General features: G+C 34.1%; 2 protein-coding genes across 2 annotated transcripts; both read right to left on the reverse strand.

The window, feature by feature from the left end:
* Window positions 1–3,388: 3,388 nt before the first annotated feature.
* On the reverse strand, window positions 3,389–10,826 carry LOC131843841 (zinc carboxypeptidase-like). The gene is made up of 6 exons (XM_059192598.1): window positions 10,486–10,826; window positions 9,501–9,891; window positions 7,536–7,623; window positions 6,903–7,105; window positions 6,314–6,398; window positions 3,389–3,654 (listed from the first exon to the last, which is right to left on the reverse strand). The coding sequence occupies exons 1-6, from the start codon at window positions 10,776–10,778 to the stop codon at window positions 3,458–3,460; spliced, it is 1,257 nt and encodes a 418-aa protein (XP_059048581.1). The 5' UTR covers window positions 10,779–10,826; the 3' UTR covers window positions 3,389–3,457.
* Window positions 10,827–14,814: 3,988 nt separating this feature from the next.
* Window positions 14,815–21,791, reverse strand: LOC131843850 (zinc carboxypeptidase-like). The gene is made up of 7 exons (XM_059192611.1): window positions 21,508–21,791; window positions 19,612–19,778; window positions 18,879–19,105; window positions 17,819–17,910; window positions 17,237–17,417; window positions 16,162–16,246; window positions 14,815–15,041 (listed from the first exon to the last, which is right to left on the reverse strand). Exons 1-7 carry the CDS (start codon window positions 21,789–21,791, stop codon window positions 14,860–14,862), a joined length of 1,218 nt encoding a protein of 405 aa, XP_059048594.1. The 3' UTR covers window positions 14,815–14,859.
* Between the last annotated feature and the right edge of the window lie 810 nt (window positions 21,792–22,601).

Raw genomic sequence — 22,601 nt, forward strand, 5'->3', positions numbered from 1 at the left:
TTTTCTGTGACAACAAGAAAATGTCTTAATAAAAAAAAATCTTTCACACATACTGCATTCTACGCAAGTAGTAATGCCGTGGTCATATCGCATCGCGTACAACAATAATCCTAATATCTATAACCATTGAGTTCACTCTAAAACACCGACCGTTTGAATTTCACACATGAAAAATTCGTGAAATACGTACGAACCCACGCAGCAGTGAAAATAATTAATAACCAGCAAATCCATTACCGCTGAGTGCTATGAAACTGCTATGTTAACAGTACAATCCACAAATAATTGACAATCAAAACGTTATACCTACATTCACACTATTTATTCAGAAGGCCTCGGTAGTCTAGCGGTTTAGTACACCGCCTCACTTCCGAATGATCGCGGGTTCGATTCCTCGCACGGCGCAAAAATTTGTATTCGTAACTATTATTGTTTGTGTCGTTCTGGGTGTTTTCTAGATGTAATATGTATGTATTTACGAAAAAAATATTTATATATTTACTAAAGCTTGTGTTATGGGTAATAGCCCATAAGACAAGCTTTAGGTGGCTTAATTTGGGACTAGATGGCGCTGTGTGAATTGTCCTGAGTTTTTTTTATTACATTATATTATTATTAATTTGTATTCCTTCCTTTATCTAATTTTTATCTACCAAGAAGCAATGGTATTTCGGATCCGATACGATATTTTTTTATTACATGATTACGAAATGGGGAACCCGCCTGCACTAACAGTTTATGCTGGCGGGACACCAGTGAAGGATTATAGGATAAGCATCAAGTCAGATCAGTTAGTTAGCCCATCGTGACAAATTCACTAGAAACTTATCACGATTATTTCCAGGGAAGGTACTCAACTTCGCTTGGTATATCTACTGCTAGCGGTGGAGTAATTTCAAGAAAAGAGAGAAGAGAGAGAAAAGAAAGAGAGAGAGAGAAAACAATGAAATTCTTATATGGCGATCAATGCACTTGCAATTTCCTAATATCGCAGATGGTCATAGGCAACGGTAATCACTTACAATCAGAGGAGCCGCAAGTTATTTTGTAGAAAAGAAAGTACACAGATAAGATAATGTAGTTCTAACCAGAGGTAGACAGAAGTCGTCTGCGTGGGTACAGAAGTGTCACCTATTTCAGTCGCCAAGCAGCTTGCTTTGTAAGCTATGTTTCGATCATAGGTCGATAGGATAGGATCATTACAAGATAAAATACATGATAAATATAATTAGTAAACAAAATATACCTAGAAAGAAACTGTTTGGTAGATAAAAATTAGATAAAAAGAGTTTTTGGTGCGAAAATTTGTTATTTTTTGATGTTTGGAGAATATGATTTAAACAGACCTATTAATAACTAAAAAAAATCATCTTTATATATTATAAAACATAGCCTTCGCAGCTGTCTGTTCGCATGTCTTAAATTACGCAACAGATTTTAATAAAGTGAATTTAATAGGAAGGTTTATATATATAATACATGCGAATATAGTATAGCATAAGCCGAGAATTTCAAAGATCTCTAATGCATGCGTGCGAAGCCGGAATGGATCGCTAGTGAAGTATAATTTTGAAATGTTTGGTAATTGTTACCACTTTCTATAATTCCGTTACATTTCGTGGCCATTTAAAGGAGTATATAAAAAAGCATAACCTCAAAAAAATGCTAAGTAATTAATATAAAGATATGTTAGGGAATGGTAAAATACTGCAAACATAGTAGGTACAGCAGATTCCGTGCGAAGGAATTCGCGCGTAGTTCCCAGTTGCTCCGGGCGTGCGCTTCAAAGAGCTGCTTGATCGCGATAACTACCGCCAATGGTTCGCTGGACGGTCTTATGCAATACTTAGCCATTTCGTATTACATTCACATAAATACTTGCTATTTCATTTATACCCGGTTACTCAAAAATTACCATGTCACTGAAAAGCTTTATCGAAGAAAAAAATGAAGAAATTTACACTTTACCATATATAGATAGATAAAACTTTTATTTGCATTAAATGACACATACACAAGGTTTTAAGTCACAGGGACTTAAAAAAGTAAAAACTATTACAAATGGTGCTCTGTCTATTGACTAAGGTTATTTAGGTATTTATTAAGTTTTATGGAACTTATTCTATTTGATATGACCGATAAAAAATATTTTATTTACCGGGTTTAACAGTGATCATAGCGGTTGAAATACTACCGAAATATCAGGAACTCAATAAAAGTAAAACGTGGTAAGATCTCGTGATTATTACTAATTATACGTATAAATAATGACCGCTAAAAATTTAAATCAGTATATAAATAAGTATTTAAATGGTTCTCTCATCCTAACCTATTAAATAACCTTGGACAATTAACACATCGCCATATAGTGTCACTACAAGCAGAGCTTGTGTTATGGCTACTAAACAACTGACATAAATATTGAAATACTTTTTTTTAAACATACATAGAAGACACCCAAACCGATACAAGCAATCATACTCATGAATACAAATGTTTACACGGTGCGAGGAATTCAACTGCGACCATCGGAAGTAAAGCGGTATGCTAAACTACTAGTCCACCGAGGCCGTCTCATTTATCTTTCATAATCAATTTCGTATCAAACTTTACATAATAGTAGTACAAACTCTGCCAGTTTTGATAATGTGAGAATTGTTAACTATTTAATTATTTTATTAGTAGGTTCGTGCTTCATCCTGCATATGCTCGTTACATCCAGTGACCGCCCTCGTAGCGGCCGGCGGCTAAATCTTCACATGTCCTACAATACTCGGTCAATGGAACCTCTCTGTTCTAATCGCGAAAGTAGCTCCTTATTTACTTCGTCCTTTACTATCATGCTCTTGTACACGTGAATGTGAAGAGATTTCTTAGTGTGATTACGGACTTTTCTAATAATTAAATGGTTGTTCTATTAAATTATACCTATGGTGGTAAAAAAAAAAATTAAATTTCAAGAACGTTAAGCTTCTAATTCAAAGACTAATATATTATGTTAGTGTGTATTAACATTAAGTAGCATTTTTTATACCATGTCCATCCGATGATATATGGTTACCATAGCCTATAGAGCCTGAAACATCAAGGGTCAATCCTGGACAATTAACATACCACTATCTAGTCTCACTGTAAGCATACCTTGTGTTATGGGTGCTAGATCATTGATATAAATACTTATATTTGTAAATAAATACATAATGTATATAGAAAACACCACCAACAAATAACCATACTCGTGAACAAATGTTTGCGCCGTGCGAGGATTCGAACCCGCGACCATCGGAAGTAAAGCGGTGTGCTACACCAATAGACCACCGAGGTTGTCATGTCATGTCAATATATCTAAAGTGTATTTAGTCGGAAGTAAAGAAAATCTCTGAAATAATATTTTTTTAATAATTTTTTATTATTTAGTTTATTACAACATATGATACCACCAATAAAGAAGCGTACTTCAAACCAAATATCCAAATCTTCTAGCTTGGAATATGAGTTCTACTATTGAATCCATGGTTTCCTCGCTATTTGGCAAGATCTGATCTGCTGGCAAATTGAACCCATACTGTCCTTTGTCCCGAAATTCGTAACAGTATACTAGAGGTACCTTTATCACTTCCTTCACCCAGTCGACACTACCACCTGTGGCCAAGTCTGCAAAAAATAGAATAGAATAGAAAATCCTATATTCAAATAAACATAAAACTTAAGCATTTTGTACAATCATACTATTTTTTAACGTACCGCATATTCGGAAAGCTGTCTCATAATAAGAAGAACGAGAAAGAAACTTGCGTGTTGCTCTTTTAAATAAGTTGTAACTTTACATTTTTAAGTTGAAATATGTGAATACAAACTACCAATTAGCTGAAAGGGACCCACCCTTACACACATCAGTACACAGTGACGCGGTGACGATGCTCTACAGTGGTGGATAAGATATGCATTTTAATTTAGTATTTGTTTTTCTATCATTCTTTTTTAACGTACCTGATGATTTTATCTCTAATTTAATGCATTGACTCATTTCTATTTGTTTTGATATAATAATTTATATGCTGCTGTCAGCATCGTAATTGCTGTATTGTGATATCTAGTGTAATAAATGTTATTCTATTCTATTATTTTGACTCAAATTAAATAATATTATTCATTAGACTTCAAATATTAAATAAACAATAAGATTAAATAAAATATAACAAATATATTATATTAATGGTATATGTTTAGGTAGACTGTGATGGAAGTTGTCTGCGTGGGTATCTCAGTCTCAGCCGTGCGCGCTCAACGTGCGCCGTGTGTTTCGGTCATAAGGTGAGATTAGGCAGTGAAATAACAGGATAAGTGACATGACATTTTAATCTTCCGGAATGGCAAGGTGTGAGTAGGTGTATCCCGTATTTCCCGGGACGTCCCGTATTTTAGGCTTGGTATAAAATGTCCCGGCGGGACTGACTCTACCCCGTATTCGAATCATGCTCCGTTTTTTTATTATTAAATCGATCGATCTACACTAGACAATTTGTTCTGGGTAATAAAACTAAATTCCCGTATTTTTTGCCTATTTTTTTTGTCGCACTACTTTAATGCTGTTGGCCGCAGCTGGCCTTTACGGCTTCACCGGTCGTTAGAGGGCGAGTGCAGATGGCACTCCAAACCCGCGGAAGGACTTATGGAGCGGCTGAAGGCCAACTCCTGCCTGATGGATACGACTTTAGTTTGAGGGCACCACTAGGGTTTCGAACCTCGGCTCAGGCCGTCGTAATTTCGATCCCCGTTTGAATTGGACGGGGGATCGATCAGAGAGGCGCCCGGGGGCGCCGGTATGGAGCGATAAGAGCGATTCGACAGGAAGTCTCGTACAATGAGTACTAGCCTGTCGGGGACACCTAACTGATGAAACTTGTAAATCAAGCCGTTGTGCCAGACTTTATCGAAGGTCTTAGGCCACATCGAAAAATAGAACGCCTGTACCGCCTTTGGTGGACTTGGTGGCGAAGTACAGGATGTTTTTGTGAATGTGCTCCATGATGCGGTACACTTGATGGACACATGAGTGTTTGGCTCGGTAGCCAAACTGCTCATTGATGAGCAGGCCTTTGGAGTATATAAACTCCTTTAGGCGGGCGAGGAGGAGTTGGTCGTACAGCTCGCCTAAAGCCTTGAGGAGGCTGATAGGACGATAACGGGACGAATCTGATTTATTTTTGCCGTGCTTGGGGATTCAAATGACCACGGCTCCTTTCCAGCTGTCTGGAAATATGGCGTTGGACAGCGCCGCGTTAAAGATGGCGACGAGTAATACTAAAAGTTGGGAGGGCAGACTTTTTTTTTTTTGACTAGCCTATTCGATATGTCGTCTGAGCCGGGTAAGGCCTATTTAAGGGTTTGCCCTTTATAGGCTGAAAAAAAATCTGGCAACTCTAGTGAATATTATCACGGGTGTCACATGATAACGTGATGTCAGTGGTACTCTTAGTGTGTATAGAAGATATATATATCTTACCAGTTACCATCAGTTCAAAAAATATAATACATCTGTTTATTTTCCTGAGTGACTCATTGGTTATTTTTATAATGTAAAAAAATTCAGTATCCGCTTAAGAAGATATCTGTTAATTTTAATTATGAATTTAAAATAATGTGTAACCAATACTACTGAAAATTGCTACAAATAATTTCCCTTTAAGTTAAATACTTGTAATTTACAGGCGAAGTCGATGAAATACAACTAGTATTGTACCATGCTATGTAATTATTATCATTTTAGATACACATTCTGATAATAATACTATAGTTATCCACTTATACAAACTAAGGATGACGTCATCAATGATTAATTGCGATAAATTTTGTACCATATGATACTGTATCTATCTACATTGATAAGTAACATTCCATTTCACAACTAAAAATGAAACTCTATCAAACACTCATGATATTCAAGTATTACTTTGTTGAAGCATTACATAGTATAAAACAAAGTTGTGGTCGCTGTCTGTCCGTCCTTATATATGCTTAATCTTTAAAACTACGCAACGGATTTTGAAGAGGTTTACTTAACAGATAAGGTGATTCAAGAGGAAGGTTAATATATAAAATACATGGGTGTACATGTGCGAATCCGTGGTGGGTAGCTAGTAGGTTATAAATACTGAAGTGTCTCTATCTATATGTTACTTTTATTATTAAACAGAGTGATATTTCTTCTTTTCTTATTAATTTTCCTTTAAATTATGTATTTAATTTCGATTTCATTTGGACCCATAATTGTGTAAAAACTAAAATTTTGTACAAAATAAAATATACTTACAAATAGCTTCAGCTATATTTCCTGTAGTATACATTGTTCCATATCTAGCTGATAACGCCCCCATAGCTCTCCTACCGATGTTTACCTAAAATAGTACGGTTTATGAAAGAAAAATGTAAAGAAAGATAAAAACCAGAAATAATAAAGAGACAACTAAGGTTTGATCCCTATATCCCCGTCATGGTTACCCTTACTGCGTCATGACTTCCCTGAGCAGGGTAACCATGACGGGGCGTCCCCATATCCGAGCCCCGTAATTCTCATCATCATGTCCTTGTTTGTCATGGATCTCCTCTGTGGGACTTTATGACGAAGGCCCACGTGTCAATATTGTTGAGCGACACATTTGCTGTCCACTAGATTGCGGACTGGAAATCCCATGCTCGGCGGATCTTAAGAATTGAGTGGAGAGAGAGACTGGCGAAACCATCGGCCCTAACGTTAGCTATCTGTACATATTATTTTAGAATTTACAAAAAATCCCAGTTGTCTATTACCCATAATACAAGCTCAGCTTCTGTGACTAGATTGCGCTGTGTGAATTGTCCTAAGATATTATTCTTATTATCTAGTACAGGATAAATCTTACCGCGTCATTGTAGTTCGCCAGTGGTTCCGTCGTGTTACCAAATGGGATCAGCAACAATTGACTGAATGAATGGAAGGAGAGATAGAGTTCGATGCGGTTGCCCAACTCTTCAATATATGTGGATAAAGTTCTGGATTCGACCTCTGAGAACGGTCCGGGTCCAGCGTACGTTTGTGTGCTTGGATTTAAACTGGCCCCGTGCACTGTGAATGAAAAAAAAAGATTTTTGTATATATTATTTGATATAGAAAAATGTTACATTAACAATCTTATTCATTCTATTCTTTTCGACGGTGGTGTAGCGGTCTATCACACCGCTTTACTTCCAATGGTCGAGGGTTCGATTCCTCGCACGGTGCAAACCTTTGTATTCATGAGTATGATTGTTTGTATCGGTATACCTATATATATATCGGTGTGTATACTCGTACATACTTTAGTTCATCTTTTCATAAAGACTAAACTTATATAGTTGATTTGCCTAGAAATGAAATAATACTAGATAAAAATTACACCTTGCCTTATGATTAACGCGACGGTTGACTGGTAGAGAATACCGCCAAGCATTAAGCCCGTAATGTGTACAATTTTGTGTGTAAAAAAATAAATAAATATAAATAATTAAACACTCACTTAGCCAATTATTATTCCAATTTCTATTTAAATCCACACCATATGCGTTAGCATTAATCGGACGTCTATTCTTACGCCACATTCTATCCTGAAAAATGAGCATATTTCATTGTGAATTGTTTTTTATTAGATAAAAAGGCAATCAACAATAAATACATATTATCCTAATCTTAATTAATAGTAAAAATAATAGTCGAATGTGTCAAGACTGAAAAATTATTTACAAATTACAACTTTGTGGAAATGATGCGGGTATGTTGCACACTGTCCTTATTTCTCTTGGGGAAATCCGTCATGGAGACCCGCCCGCTTCAGGGGTACTGCCGGACTCCTACCGGCTAAATTCCCAAGGTGTACCGCTACCGCTTATTGCCGGAGCTACGGGTGTGCGCGAGCATTCATCCGCAGCTCCAAAGGTGAGGACCCATTTCAATAGGCTGGTCAATACACTTCTTCAGGAGAAGTAGCGAGGGTACATGCGCGCACCTTCTCAGGTCTGCGATGTCGACGGGGAAGCAGCCGCCCCCACGACCGCAGCCCTTGGCCGTTGCGGAGGGAGGAACGGAGTTCTGAGGCCGCGAGGTTGCTGTATGATTATTAGGAGTAGATTTTAAGTGGACTTTAGTTTTCCTGTTTTTTTATTTTATTTTGTGGGTTAATTAAGTGTGTATTTGTTTATTTTAAGGATAAAGATACAATGGGACTGACGTACCAAAAATGTTCCTAAATTAATAAAGATTAAAAAAAAATAGTCTACGTGTACTAATTTCTTTAAATAATATAAATTCCATATGAAAATGCATATACGCAAATCAAACGTTCTAGGATGTGTGATATATTTATTTATACATGAAATTCGACCTAGAAACTAGAAACTTTGACATCAGTTTCATAAGTATCTAATAAGAAAAGTTTTTGGAAGAACTCCTGGGACAGAAGGTTTAGGATTTGGCATAAACAATGACATAGATTTTCTTTTTAGAAAAATAAAGAATGTAATAGAAATATTTTTATTCTACTATCACATTCGGAAACCAAACGGTCAGTATATGTATATCACGGTAAAAATTCTGAATTTAAACCTCCCTATATACCGCATTATTTTAACGCTTACTACAGAATAACAATATATATATATATATATATAATTTATGAAAAATAATTAATAAGTCATTCAATAATTTCCTTTTCGACACTGGCCTCCTAATAATGCTTCATATTGATTTTTATACTATTGCCTTCAATATTATTATGTAGAGAAAGTTTGATTTTTTTATTTCTCTCTTATGTATAGATTTATTACATATAAGTATAGACTTATAAGGACGTGATGAATTTCAAATATTCAGAATATTAAACATATATAGTTCTCGATAAAAGTTTTTCGTCTCATTAAATTTCTATATCAACTGAACCGATTTGGCTAATTTGTTGGTTTTGAAATATTTTAAAAGTCCAAGTGAGATCTAAAAGATGTTTGTAATTTTGCGACTAAACTTATTTAGAGAAATTTTAATATAGTTTTTATATATATCTAGGTATATGTATATATATACACGTGAATACAAGTTTGGTTGTCATTAACAGACTGCTATATCTGTATATATGTAGTATATGATAGCCTCGATAGTCTAGTGGTTTAGCACACCGCTTTACTATTATTTGGTCGCGGGTTCGATTCCTTGCACGGTACAAACATATATGTATAACTATGTATAATATGTATTTATTTACAAAAAAAAATGTATCCATGCATTTATATCAGTTATTTAGTACCACAAGCTCTGCTTAGCTTGGGACTAGATGGCGCTGTGTGAATTGTCCTGAGATATTAATATTATTATTGGAGTACCACCGGCGCTGTTCTGACTAAAGTAGATGTGGTTGGTGCTTACTTTGTTTCCAGGTTACAAATAGAATAAAGATTATATACAAAGTTAATTTATAGATAGCAATATTACATACCCTAGTGAACGTATGTAAGTATCCATCAGGGTTGGTCACTGGGAAAATATACCAATCGTAATCACGAGCAATTTGTTGAATTTCAGTGTCGTTACTCGTCAATAACTGGTTAATGATATAACATGTGGTCGCCACTGTAATCCATTCCCTCGCATGTATACCACTTTCAATAAATATACCTTTTCTACCAGAACCGTGAGAGATTCTTAAACCTTTAATATCTCGACCTTCGTATGTCTCTCCTCCTATGATGACAGATACTATGTTTGGATACAAAGACGCCAAGTCATCTATCCACACGTAAATATCAGTAAGTCCATAATAGGAGTTCCATGACATTGTACTAGAACTTCTTCCTGTGTAGTTCTTAACTGATTCCTTGTCTATTGCCCTGTAAAATATTTAATGTCATTGAAACGAGCATGTAAGGAGTAGTTTCGGAGTGATACCTAAAACTTAAGGAATATGGATTTAGGTGGTATGGACGTATTCTGCGTAACGTTGAAAACCACGTTGTGATAAAATGATATTATGATAATAATAATCTCAGGACAATTCACACAGCGCCATCTAGACCCAAGTTAAGCTAGCTAAAGCTTGTGTTATGGTTACTAGAAAAATAATTGATATATTTTTTTGGTAAATACATATAATATTACATAGACTGTACATAGAAAACATCCAAACCCATATAATCGTATAGGTCTAGGTGGTTTCTATCTATCTATCAGTTACCTAGTAATAACACAAGCTCTGCTTAGTTTGGGACTAGATGGCGCTGTGTGAATTGTCCTGATATAATTAATATTATTACAAAATTAATAACATTTTATACGTGATGTTACTATTATATAGTGTTACTGGCAGCATGGATTATTTAGCTTTTTTTTAACATATTTTGGATACGATATGATTTCATACTAACACATTTAACGTACACAGAAAAAGAAAATTGAATTGACTAAAAACAGAAAAAAACACTTACTCTTGAATATTTGATACTGGTATTTCATAATTTATCCCGTGGCTACTCAGAAAATTCTTTAACTCGTCCTTTTCCTTCGGACCTGCCATGACTGAGACAAAATCAACAGCCGCTCTGGGACTGGTCCAGAAATCGTACCGCAGGTCATTTTGCTGAAGTTCTTCTAACACTTTGAAATCAGATGGATTTTTCGGCAAGATTTTAAATAAACTATAATCATCATATCTTACTTTCTGGCATAATGTGAAAGAAGATAGAATTAAAAATATAAACAGAGTAATATATTTTAACATGATAATGCTTCTGTACGTTTGGAATTTTAATAATCAGAGTGCCAATTATGTGGTATTCATTATCGTTAACTGTTATCAAACATAACTTATAACGTTAATCTGATAAGTAATTATTATAATCGATAAAGTTTTTTTTTTATCGTCTTGTGTTTGTTTGTTTGTAACATGTTATTATATAGTAAATACTTAAATATTTATTATAGAAGGAAAGAGGGGGAGAGGAAGACCAAGGTGCAGGTACATCAAACAAATTAAAGACAGAATTGGAGTCGTTAAGGTTTAAAGAGTATGAAGGAAGATTTTTTTTATTTCTTTTTAAATTTAGGGACTTTTGTACCATCTAAGTACATGTTAGTCCCATTGTACCCTAAAACCAATCACTCCATTACCTCACCAGTGAACAAATTGCCTTAGCCGCACCGCCCGATGATGGAAGATCGTGGAAAGTGGCAAGAGCTCCACCGACAAGAGCGTTGCTCTTAAATTATAAATGATACAACTTTAGTATTTAACGAGTTTATAGGCAGATTAATTCCAAAATCAAATTAGATATCCCAATGAGATTTTTTAGAATCAACCCTTAAATAATCGAGACAATTTGTGGAATAGGGATAGTTGTATCAAAATAACTGATTATTGTTACATTACATGTTTTTGGAGATATTAGAATGGAATTTACAAAGAGTATGTTTTACGTATGGGTCTCTTGGAATTTTATTTTAAAATCTTTATCTGACCTTGTAAATAGAAAACCTTGTAATTAGAATTGTATATTCAGAAAGATACTAAAAACGTCTTACATTGTTTCATTGGTTTTGTTGACATTGTGAGCCCTATACCAAATATGTACATATTACCTTTATAATTTATATAGACAATATTTATTTACACTACGGATTAAAAACACTACAAAGTCAACACATAGGCTAAAGAAATCTTAGAAAACAGTATATTTATTTATTGTTTTGGGTATGAAGGGTAATAAAAATGCTGCACCTACTATTGTTAATTAATTTATTAATAATATAATATGTAGCATAATATACATATATAATAGTCATACAAAAATATTTAATGTACACATTCCGATGCTACTGTAAAATTGAATAATGATACGATGATACGATACGATTAAGTGCCCTAAATGTCCTACATGTATATTTTTTTTTCTTATTTTTTATTCAAATTAATAGTATTAAATGAAACAACTTTCCTTAATCGAAGTATACTATGTATATAAACTAAGGTATCTTAATAAATTTAATATGATATATATATTTGAGTTTAGAATTTGTCATTTCCAACAAACAAATTTTTTCTTCATCATGATAAAATTTATGCGAAATTTTTTTGCATAACAAACTCCCATTAACTGAAATGAACTTTAATACTTCGATCTGGTTTAATAAATAATGTCCTATGCATAATAATCATTTCAGCCAGGAAGACATCCACTGCTGAACAAAGGCCTCCCTCAAAAATCGCCGTACGACGCCGATCGGTCGTACGTTGCTCGCATCCCACTCTTTACAGCGATCTTGACCAGATCGTCGCGTCGATCCACCTTGTCGGATGTCTTCCCACGCTGTGTCTTCCGGTCCGCGGTCGCCACTCCAGGTCTTTACTGTCCCAACGGCCATCTGTTCTACGAGCTATGTGCCCTGCCCATTGCCACTTCAGGTTCGCAATTCTTCGGGTTACGTCGGTCACTCTGGTTCTTCTGCGGATCTCCTCATTGCTGTTACAATCACGCAGAAAAACTCTAAGCATAGCCCTCTCCATCGCTCTCTGAGTGACTCTGACCTTATTTATGAGGCCCATATAAGCACCTATGCATAATGGGCGATAAATAAAACGGTAAGTGCGTAAATAATAGTTTAATTTAAATTTACATGTTTCGTATATTAACCTTGGTGATAATAAATAATTAATCTATGCCTTATCATATAATAATAAGTATTTCGTTTAATGATAAGTTCATATTCAAATAATAATATACTACTTAATCGGTAATATAGGCGAGTTTTATTGGAACAATAAATATTTTTATCTTCTTTATTATTTTTTTCTATAAAAAGGAACTATTTCTATGGTTGTTTCTGTTGATGAATTCAATTTCAGTTTCAGATAATTTCATCGCTTACGTCATCTTCATATCATCATCATCTCATCGCTTCAGTAGGATCTTAAATAACTAATCAAATTCTAAAATGATAAATATAAATAAATCTGAAATGTGGCCTGACAAAGTATCTTGAGAGAGCGAGACGAACTTCTTAGCATTCCATGGATTGCTAACAAGTCCCGTACTTGTACCAATCCATGGAATCCAGGTTCATCGTGTTGCAGAGAGGAAAACTCCGAGCAGTTCACGGGTGTAGGTTTAAGTGTCCCTTTGCCGACGTATATTAACACTCACTTTCACTGCCCAGCCAAATTATTTTTTTTTATTTATTAATAATGGGATTGCGCTTAGTCTTACCTCATCTGATGGTAAATGATAGCAAGACGAAGGATGTAGCGCGCTTACCCAGAAGATATCTATTCACCATAGACTTGAAGAATCTGGTAGAAGCCTGCCAATACAGCTTTCCATACACGTTCTAGATAGAATCCACTGCGGTTCTAAACAGGTCAAGATCTTTTAAGATTATAGAGAGACTAGCTTTTGCCCGCGGCTTCGCTCGCGTTAATTTAGCTCCTTAGGGGTGGAATTTATCAAAATCCTTTCTTAGAGGATGCCTTCGTCATAGTAACTTTATGCATGCAAAGTCTCAGCCCGATCAGTTTAAAATTGACAAAGTTTCAAACAAATTTTCATCCTCTATTTTATCCCTTTGGGGGTAGAATTAATCAAAATCCTTCCTTAGCGGATGCCTGCGTCATAACATCTACCTGCATGCCAAATTTCAGCCCGATCCGTCCAGTGGTTTGGACTGTGAGTTGATAGATCACTACGTCAGTACTATAACTATCGATAACTGATTTCTATACATGCATAGTTTTTATCATAATTACTATAGAATTTCATTAAATTATATAATTATTTATTATACTAAAATGTAGTCAAGAGTGTATATAATATAAGTATATATAATACTTAGATTTAACTGCTCTCTAGGTCCCACTTTACCTCATTTTAATTAGTTATTTTACGTTAATTAGTTATAATATTTATTTTTATTGCGTGGTTGGTATATTTGTTTACCATGGTACAATGAGGTCAATTATTATGATATTATGTAATAGTTTTTAGTTTGAATCAAGTACCAAAATAAACGAGCGATTCTTCATTTCATCCTACGATCAGTTGCCATTTGATACGATTTAGATATTATGACTTTTATAACGTTATTTCACTACAATATCTCACCATTCAGCCATAACTAAGCAATCTTCTTGGCATCTAAGGTAAGGTTAGGTGAGACTGAGGTATTCACTTAAACAACTTCGAACAAAGTATACGTCAATGAAACGAAATCTTTACAGCTACATAAGGTACATATCATAGAACAATAAAAACCATAAAATAGATTATCTCAACGAAATTTATTAATGAAAATGATAAATTTTTCTACACTAATACTATAAAAGAGAAAGATTTCATCTTTTTTTATGTTTATTTCTTCTTCTGTAATTAACAAATTGGAAGTACTTGATGATTATCAGGGTAACATGTTCCGTTTCACGCAACAGTGTCACGAAGGTACGATTATTATTCTGTATATTTTCTTAACATATATGTATGTGTATATATGTCTGTTTGTATGTTTGTGTATTAAGGTTTCAAGTAAACACTCTGGAAGACTTAGGAACAGAATATGTTATTCAATGTGGGTAAACAGCTGATGAAGTCTTTGAAAAATACCCGCCAAAAGGTTAAATTAGTATTTTAACTTATTAAATGTAAACACGCCATGTGTAATTGTTAATTAATTTATTAATTAAATTAATAAATGGGTTTGTACAAAAGTTTTGTTTCGCTTTGTGGTCTGATCATCGTCAGTAGGTATAATCTTCAAATGTTTACATGTACGACGTTGCACTAGTACTAAAAAATATATAGTAATTCCAGAACATTCTAGATCACGTTAATAAATCTTGCTTCTCGGAGTATGGCCATTACAGAGTCATAGGTTTCTTCACATGCTGGTGTTATTAGGTTAGCCTGTAGGACGTGAGTATTCCTTAGAGCGTATGTTGCCACTATTGGGGCTTTAAAATTATCTTTCACCCAACCTCCAATATTTCCAGTAAAACTGTCTGCAAAGGATAAAAGTGATAAAATATATGTAGTTGAAATAATAACTCTAGGCAACAAAATAACACTGGGGGAAAGGAATTGTTAGTAAAGTGAGCTGATGACCCCATTGCTAGCATTAGAGTAGTCCGAAAAAAAAAACACTATACCTCCACATAGTTCCTGTCGTGATAAATTCCTGTTGAATTCAAAACGATGCTCATACTCATTATATCATTCACCAGCGTAAACCGTTAGAGCAGGTGAGACCATTATCAACCATAAAAAAATCTGCATAGGACTAATACAACGTATGTACAAAAAAAAAAAAATATTTATAGTGTGATACAACAGTGATCCTAGTACAAGTTCTACTTAGCTGACTGAAACCGCACTGTACTTGAAAAGATTGGATATGAGAATAAACCTGTCGATAGTAAAGTAGTTTGTACGTATATATATCTTTTGAAACACACACGTGTTTTTTTGATTAACGAGAGTAGTGGGTTAAAAGATGGCGGCCAATGAACAGTGACTCGGACAAAAAAGGCATTATACGAGCAGCCCGCGAACGAAACGGACGAGCTGTGCGCTGATTGATAAGTATAAAAAAAACTTTTATAATTAGTAATTACAGAGCATGGGGACATGACACCGTAGTCTTCCGCAATGCATGGACAATACCATAGTCATCACATGACATGATTACGGTGGTGCTTTTCATAAGCGACTAATGCCATTTGTCAATGAGTAGACCGTCAGCTTATTACAGCTCTAAAAAGAGGTATTGCTGTCTATAACATATTGCTTTAGACCGCCTTTTGTTTAGCACATTTATGTAAAGTTTTCTTTTTGGAAATATTATATGTGCGCTATAAATAGGTCATCATTATCTGCTTCTTCCTTATCCCATTTATTTGGGGTCGGCGTAACATGTTTTTCTTTTACATTCACCCCTGTTCGCAGTCTCCTTGTTATTTACTCCCTTTCTAACCATGTCATCTTTCATACAGTCTATTCATCTCTTTTTCGGGCTTCCTCTGCCCTTATAATCATCCACACTCATATGTAATACCTTCCTTAGAATAATATCTAAACCAACCTATTATTATTTACACGGACATAAGCATAAAAAATACGTACTGGCAAAATCAGTCGATAACCCAGCCAAATATTGAGTGTTATATCTCACTGACAGTGAACCCAGCGATCTCCTTCCAATTACTATCTGGAAAATTTGTAATTTAAATAAAAAAATAGCGTCAATGTGGACCACAATTCAGCATAATGCTGGAAACATAGTTTACAGAGCTGATTTTCAGTTTCAGTTTCGTAATTTCAATTTTATATCATGATATAAACTTTATTCAGTGTTGTTTAAAGTATTTGGGATATTTACCATAATTGTTGTAGTATTTTTGTGAGTACCGATATTTCGACACTGTTACAAGTATCCACTTATCGGTCATTGGATCCATCTCCAAAATTCTTGTAAAAACGTCGAGAATCATAGGTTACTTTAATCATAGAGACACAGGTTACTTTTTAATGCGAAAAAGGGTTATAAAGGTTGAAAGAGGAAATGTAAGGTTGTGTAGAAATATCATCATTTTTAAAGGTAGAAGCTTGAATTATGTTTTTGGCTATTAATTGAATATAAATGAAGAAACATGGGTTCTAAGGCTTAAAAGGGGAGTTGAAGCGTTGCATGGAAGTATCGTCATTTTTAAAGCTATATGTCTGTATCTTATTTTTAAGGCTGTTGATTTATGTATACATGAAGAAAAAGAATTATAATGAAAGAGAGATGAAAAATTGTATGGAAGTATCGTCACTTCAAAGCTAGAAACTTGAAACATGTTTTTTAGGCTTTTATTTGAGTTGTATAGAATTCTGAATGGAAATTTTCATTATTGAAACATTTTTATTGGGTTAGATTACTAAATACTTTTTCACTTTTTTGTGAAGGATATTTTACGCGGATGAAGACGCGGGTACAACTTGTTCTTTATAAATTACTAGCTGTGCCCGTGGTTTCACCCACATGAAATTTATAGGCTATGTGTTATTCTGATATAGCTATATTACTGTAAAGTGTCATCAAAATCCGTTCAGTAGTTTTTGCGTGAAAGAGTCACAAATATCTCTAATAAATATCTATCTATCCATATTTACAAACTCTCGCGTTTATTATTCTATAAAAAAAATGCTGTCTTACCATTTGGTTATAATTATCCCCAAATGGCAATAATAACCTCTGTCCAAATGTTCTAAATGATAGCAATCCAGACATGTTTTGAGCTAAATTCAGAATGTAGTTGGATACGAGTCTTGTCTCTATTTCCGAAAATGGTCCAATCCCAATGTAGTTCTCGTGTGTAGCGTCAAAGCTACCACCACTAACTGAAAATAAAGATTGTTAAAAAAAAATGAAATTGTACTCGTATCGACAGGCCCGCCATCGATATATCGGGAAATCATATGTAATATGGTCACGGTAAATAGCTATGGAAAGTATCCAAAATAAGGAAATTAAATTACATTCCATTATAAAAAAAACAGTTTGTCTGTCAGACTAATCACCTGATCAGAGGTGATTAGTTCCCTATAAACTACTCGCTACTCGCCCCGGCTTCGTACGGGTGTACATGTATTATATATATAAACCTTCCTCTTGAACCACTCTATCTATTAAAAATCTGTTGTGTAGTTTTTAAGATTTAAGCATAAATAGAGACGGACTGACAGCGACAGCGACTTTGTTTTACACTATGTAGTGGTGTAAATAATAATAAAATACTAACTTCCCCAATTCGAGTTCCAATTCTTGGTGAGATCCACACCGTCTGGTACCATATTGTCTCGTCTCCTGTTCTTTAGCCATAGTCTATCCTATAACAATAAATGAACAAAAGAATGTTTAATAAAATGTAATTTAACATTTTTTAAATTAGTTTTTAATAGAAAAAATATTATTAATTGTGTTTTAAAGTTTTCCTTAAATATATAAAACAAACCTTTTTTTAGGTTTATATTCCTTTTGTCACGACCTATTTTCGATTAGGATTGTTGGGAGAATTAATATTCCTTGTAATGTGAAATAAAAAATAAAACGTGTCGTCACTCAATTGTCAATTAGTCACAATGAGCTGTTCCTTTTGACTCACTTAGAGAACTGTCGATGATTCCGATCTCATAAGCAGTATCGAGCCCTTTTGTTTGAGGCCAGACTTCCTACATTCTATTTGTACTTCACAACTAAACGGATGAAGGGTTTTTTGCTGTGGCTGATTATAAATTGGTGATCCAAGTGCCCTAAAGGTCCTGCCTCGGGGCAATAGTGAAGGATGAAGATGAAGTCATGCCAGACAACTAGTGATCATTTAACCAGGAATTAACCGCAATGGTTTCCTTAGTATACGTGGAGTGGAGTTCGATTTCACTGAGCACATTACTAGCAATGGAGCCGCTAATCTCCATTAATACCACACCATAGACCTCGACCCTCTTAAATAGACGGTCTCGGTGGTCTAACGTTTAGCATACCGCTTTACTTCCGTTGGTCGCGGGTTCGATTCCTCGCACGGTACAAACGTTCTATTCATGAGTATGATTGTTTGTATCGATCTGGGTGTTTTCTATGTACTTATAAAAAAAAAAATCTAAGTATTTATATCAGTTGTTGAGCACTCATAACACAAGTTCTGCTTACCGTGGGACTAGATGGCGATGTTTTAATTGTCCAGGTTTATTATTATAGGTGTGTATATAACTTACTCAATACTCAATATTTATTTTATTATTATGAAAGATGTGTGTATATAACAAATATAACATTATTATTCTATGAAGGTACTTACAACAGTTTGCGAGTAATCGAATCCATCAGGGTTGATTACAGGTATGATATGCCATTCGAACTGTTCTGTTGCAGCACGAGCCTCAGGATCTTCAGCTTCGAATAATTCCTTTACGATATATGTCAGAATCGTTGGTGATAAGCAGTCGGCGCCAATTTCTCCACCAGTCAGCACAAACGTACGAGTTGGGGAACCTCTAGATATTCTAATGCCGTTGATATCTCTACCTGAAAATAATATATTCATTCCAGTAACGACCTGGATGGCTTCAATAGTGTAGTGGTTCGCATACCGCCTTACCGATAGTCGCGGGTTAGATTCCTTTTACAGTACAAATATTTCTATTCATGTGTATGATTGTTTGTATCGGCCTGGATGTTTGCTATATATAATATGTATGTTTTTACGAAAAAAATATATATCTATTTGTATCAATTATCTAGTACCCATAACACAACTTTTTATTACAATACTCATTTATTACAAATAATTTTTCAAAAGAGCAAGTGTCTTATTAATTATTTTTGTGATGAGATAGCTTATCGAATAAGTTTTAGATTCAATAAATAAATATGGAAACATCAAAACTACTTAAATATAAGAATAAATATTTCATGTCTATTTGATATAGGTAACGGTTGTCACTCAGCACCAGATGGAATATCTTCTACAAAAAATTTATTTCTCTCTGCCTATACTACCTGGTACGTGGCGTGAATATATTTATAAATACCTTCAAAACTTTTTCCAATGGTAAACATGTTGGCAACTGCGCTATTATTCCGACTTAAGTAACTAAAATACTGGTTGATTTGATTCACTGTTAGACATGCGTCAAAATATATTTCACCATCATTTATGTTGCGCCGCTTTCTTTTAGGTACTTCTGCGTTTATTATTCTGAAAATTATTATAGACGATATTTAGTACATCATTACATATACTGTAATATGTATATATATTTTGAAGCGGTTTTTTTAATAGAAGTGATGCGATATGTATATATAATTAATTTGTATATATAGTGGAAAGGTTATATATAGAAGTTATATATGTATATGTGGTTGGGCTTCCTAAAACATGGTCGAGCGCAGTGATGGCTGGCTCATTCGTCATACACGTGAACGACTGCTGCTTATAGGTACTGGTCTGTTCTTATCACTACGACTGAATTAATCTTATTGTATTATTTATATTTGAGTCTAATAAATTAGTGCTAGTTGGTAGTTTGTATTCCTATTTTTTGACTTGAAAAATGTAAACTTACAAGGATTATTTAAAAGAGCAACACATAAGTTCCTTCCTCGTTCTTCTTGCGATGAAATAGCTTTCCGAATAAGCGGTAGAATAAAAAAATTGTTATGACTATTCAAAAGTACTTAAATTGGGTTTATTTGAATAAAGGATTTTCTATTCTATTCTGTATAATATCACAAGAAGAATAAACAAATTTATTGCTTGTTCTTCTGGTGATGGCTGTGCTTTCCGAATGAACGATAATCAAAAAAATATTCTATGACTGCAAAATTGATTATATTAAGTGTATTTGCAATAAATATGATTTCCATTATTTTCTAGTACAATCCTATAAAGCAGAAGTACAAATTAGATAGTGTCATTGTGATAATGCATAGCTATCAATAGACAAACAGATAGGTCATAATTATCTTTATATTATATCTCACACATAGTTTTGACTTCGTACGGTTGTTCATTTGTAAAATGATGTTGGTACTTTTCCTGATAATAATATAGGAAACTCTATGCTTCAATTAATTGATTTCTAAGCATCGCATTTAAGCACAAAATTAACTATTATATTATTTTGTTTCATGTTACTTTAGGCTATGTTGACTCATATTTAAATTAAATCCTAATTCCTACAGTCGTTTTTATATGAAACTTTAACACACAAATAATGAGTTTCCCATTTAAAATTGAATGAAATATAGTTCTTTTCTTATATGCTTATAGAAGGTTGTACTTACTAAACCAATTCAAACAGATTTATTATGAATATATACTGAGCTATATTTTGTGTACCATCGGCGTGGGTACCTCTGTCTCACCTATTTTAGCAGCTAAACACCTTGCTTTGTAATCTGTGTTTAAAGGTTGAGAAATATAGTGTATGGAGGTATGAATTTTCCTCTGGAATGACAAATAGTGCTTCTTTATCAAACGGTTACCACTTACTATCAGATAGCCGGTTAACTTGTTTGCTATTCGAATTATATAAAAACAGTAAACCATATCGTCGAAATGAAAAATATTATATATTGCTAGCTTTTGCCCGCGACTTCGCTCGCGTTAATTTCAAATCAAAATCCTTTCTTAGGGGATGCCTACGTCATAGTAGCTTTATGCATGCAAAGTCTCAGCCCGATCGGTTTAAAATTGACAAAGTTTCATACAAACTTTCATCCCCTATTTTATCCCCTTGGGGGTAGAATTAATCTAAATTCTTTCTTAGCGGATGCCTACGTCATAACATCTACCTGCATGCCAAATTTCAACCCGATCCGTCCAGTGGTCTGGGCTGTGCGTTGATAGATCACTATGTCAGCCAGTCACCTTTGAGCTATATATATTTAGAAAACAAATACTAAAAATGTAAAAAAATGCTTACTCTTGTACATTGTTGGATGTCATCTCAAATACAATGCCCTTCCTTGAGAGAGAATCTTCAAAGTTACTCCTCACATCTGGTGGCACAATGACAACAACTTCACCTCCAACTTGTGACGGTTCAGACCAAAATCTCAATCCATCTGGTTTTTTGTATAATTCTCTAAGATATTCTACATCATTAGTATTCTGTGGTACAATATTGTACATACCATAATTACTATAGTCTACTTTCTCTGCCCCTACCAAAAGTACTGCACTTAGTATTAATAATTTTAGTAACATTTTGTTTACCAATTAAATTTACCCGCACTTGTCATGAAGGTGATTGTATATGACTATGATAGCAATGTAAATTTTGTATATATCTATTATCGACGGCAATTATCAAAAAATATATATGAAGGACAGCGATAACGAACTATGAAATGTCTATTTAGACATTTATTGTAGTGTATTTATACAGTCAGTCATCTAATCTATGATAAGTTTGTCAATTTTTTTATGTAGATATATGGTGTAGTAAAACCTTACACAAGTTTAAATAAAATGAACAAAATCTAGAAACAAAATAAAATCATTACAATTATGCTTGTTTACGTTTAGACGTAAATATTTTGCACATTGGTTTTAATGTCTTCTTTAACAGTTTTATAATTGTCATATACATGTATATTATTAAAAAATGGTAAACACATGTAAGAATATTCTCACTCTTTCACGTAACATTGAAACAATGAGAATATTCGTTCTTACATTACACGTGTTTACAATTTTTATTCGTTGTTTCATTCATCTCGCATATACAGTCCACTCATTCTATAACGCATTAACTGATTTAATGTGACACTTTTATAGCAAAGCAAGCTTCTATTTGTTTAAATTGGTTTCTCTTTACAGAACTTGTTTTTTTAGCATTAAAAATATATTCTGGAGTACTCATTTTAGTATATGAGTACGCCAGAATAATATATGTACCTATGTGAACTAAGTACACTGATCAGGCTGCCAAGGATCTTGTATTTACTTGACCTTTGCAAATTAACCGATTAGAAACCAAATTACTCCCAGAGACGGAGGTAGGTCGGCCCCGGG

Source organism: Achroia grisella, unplaced genomic scaffold (assembly GCF_030625045.1).
Source record: "Achroia grisella isolate CSIRO2021 unplaced genomic scaffold, CSIRO_AGI_Agris_v1 utg1086, whole genome shotgun sequence".
In the NCBI taxonomy this organism is placed as follows: Eukaryota; Metazoa; Arthropoda; class Insecta; order Lepidoptera; family Pyralidae; genus Achroia; species Achroia grisella.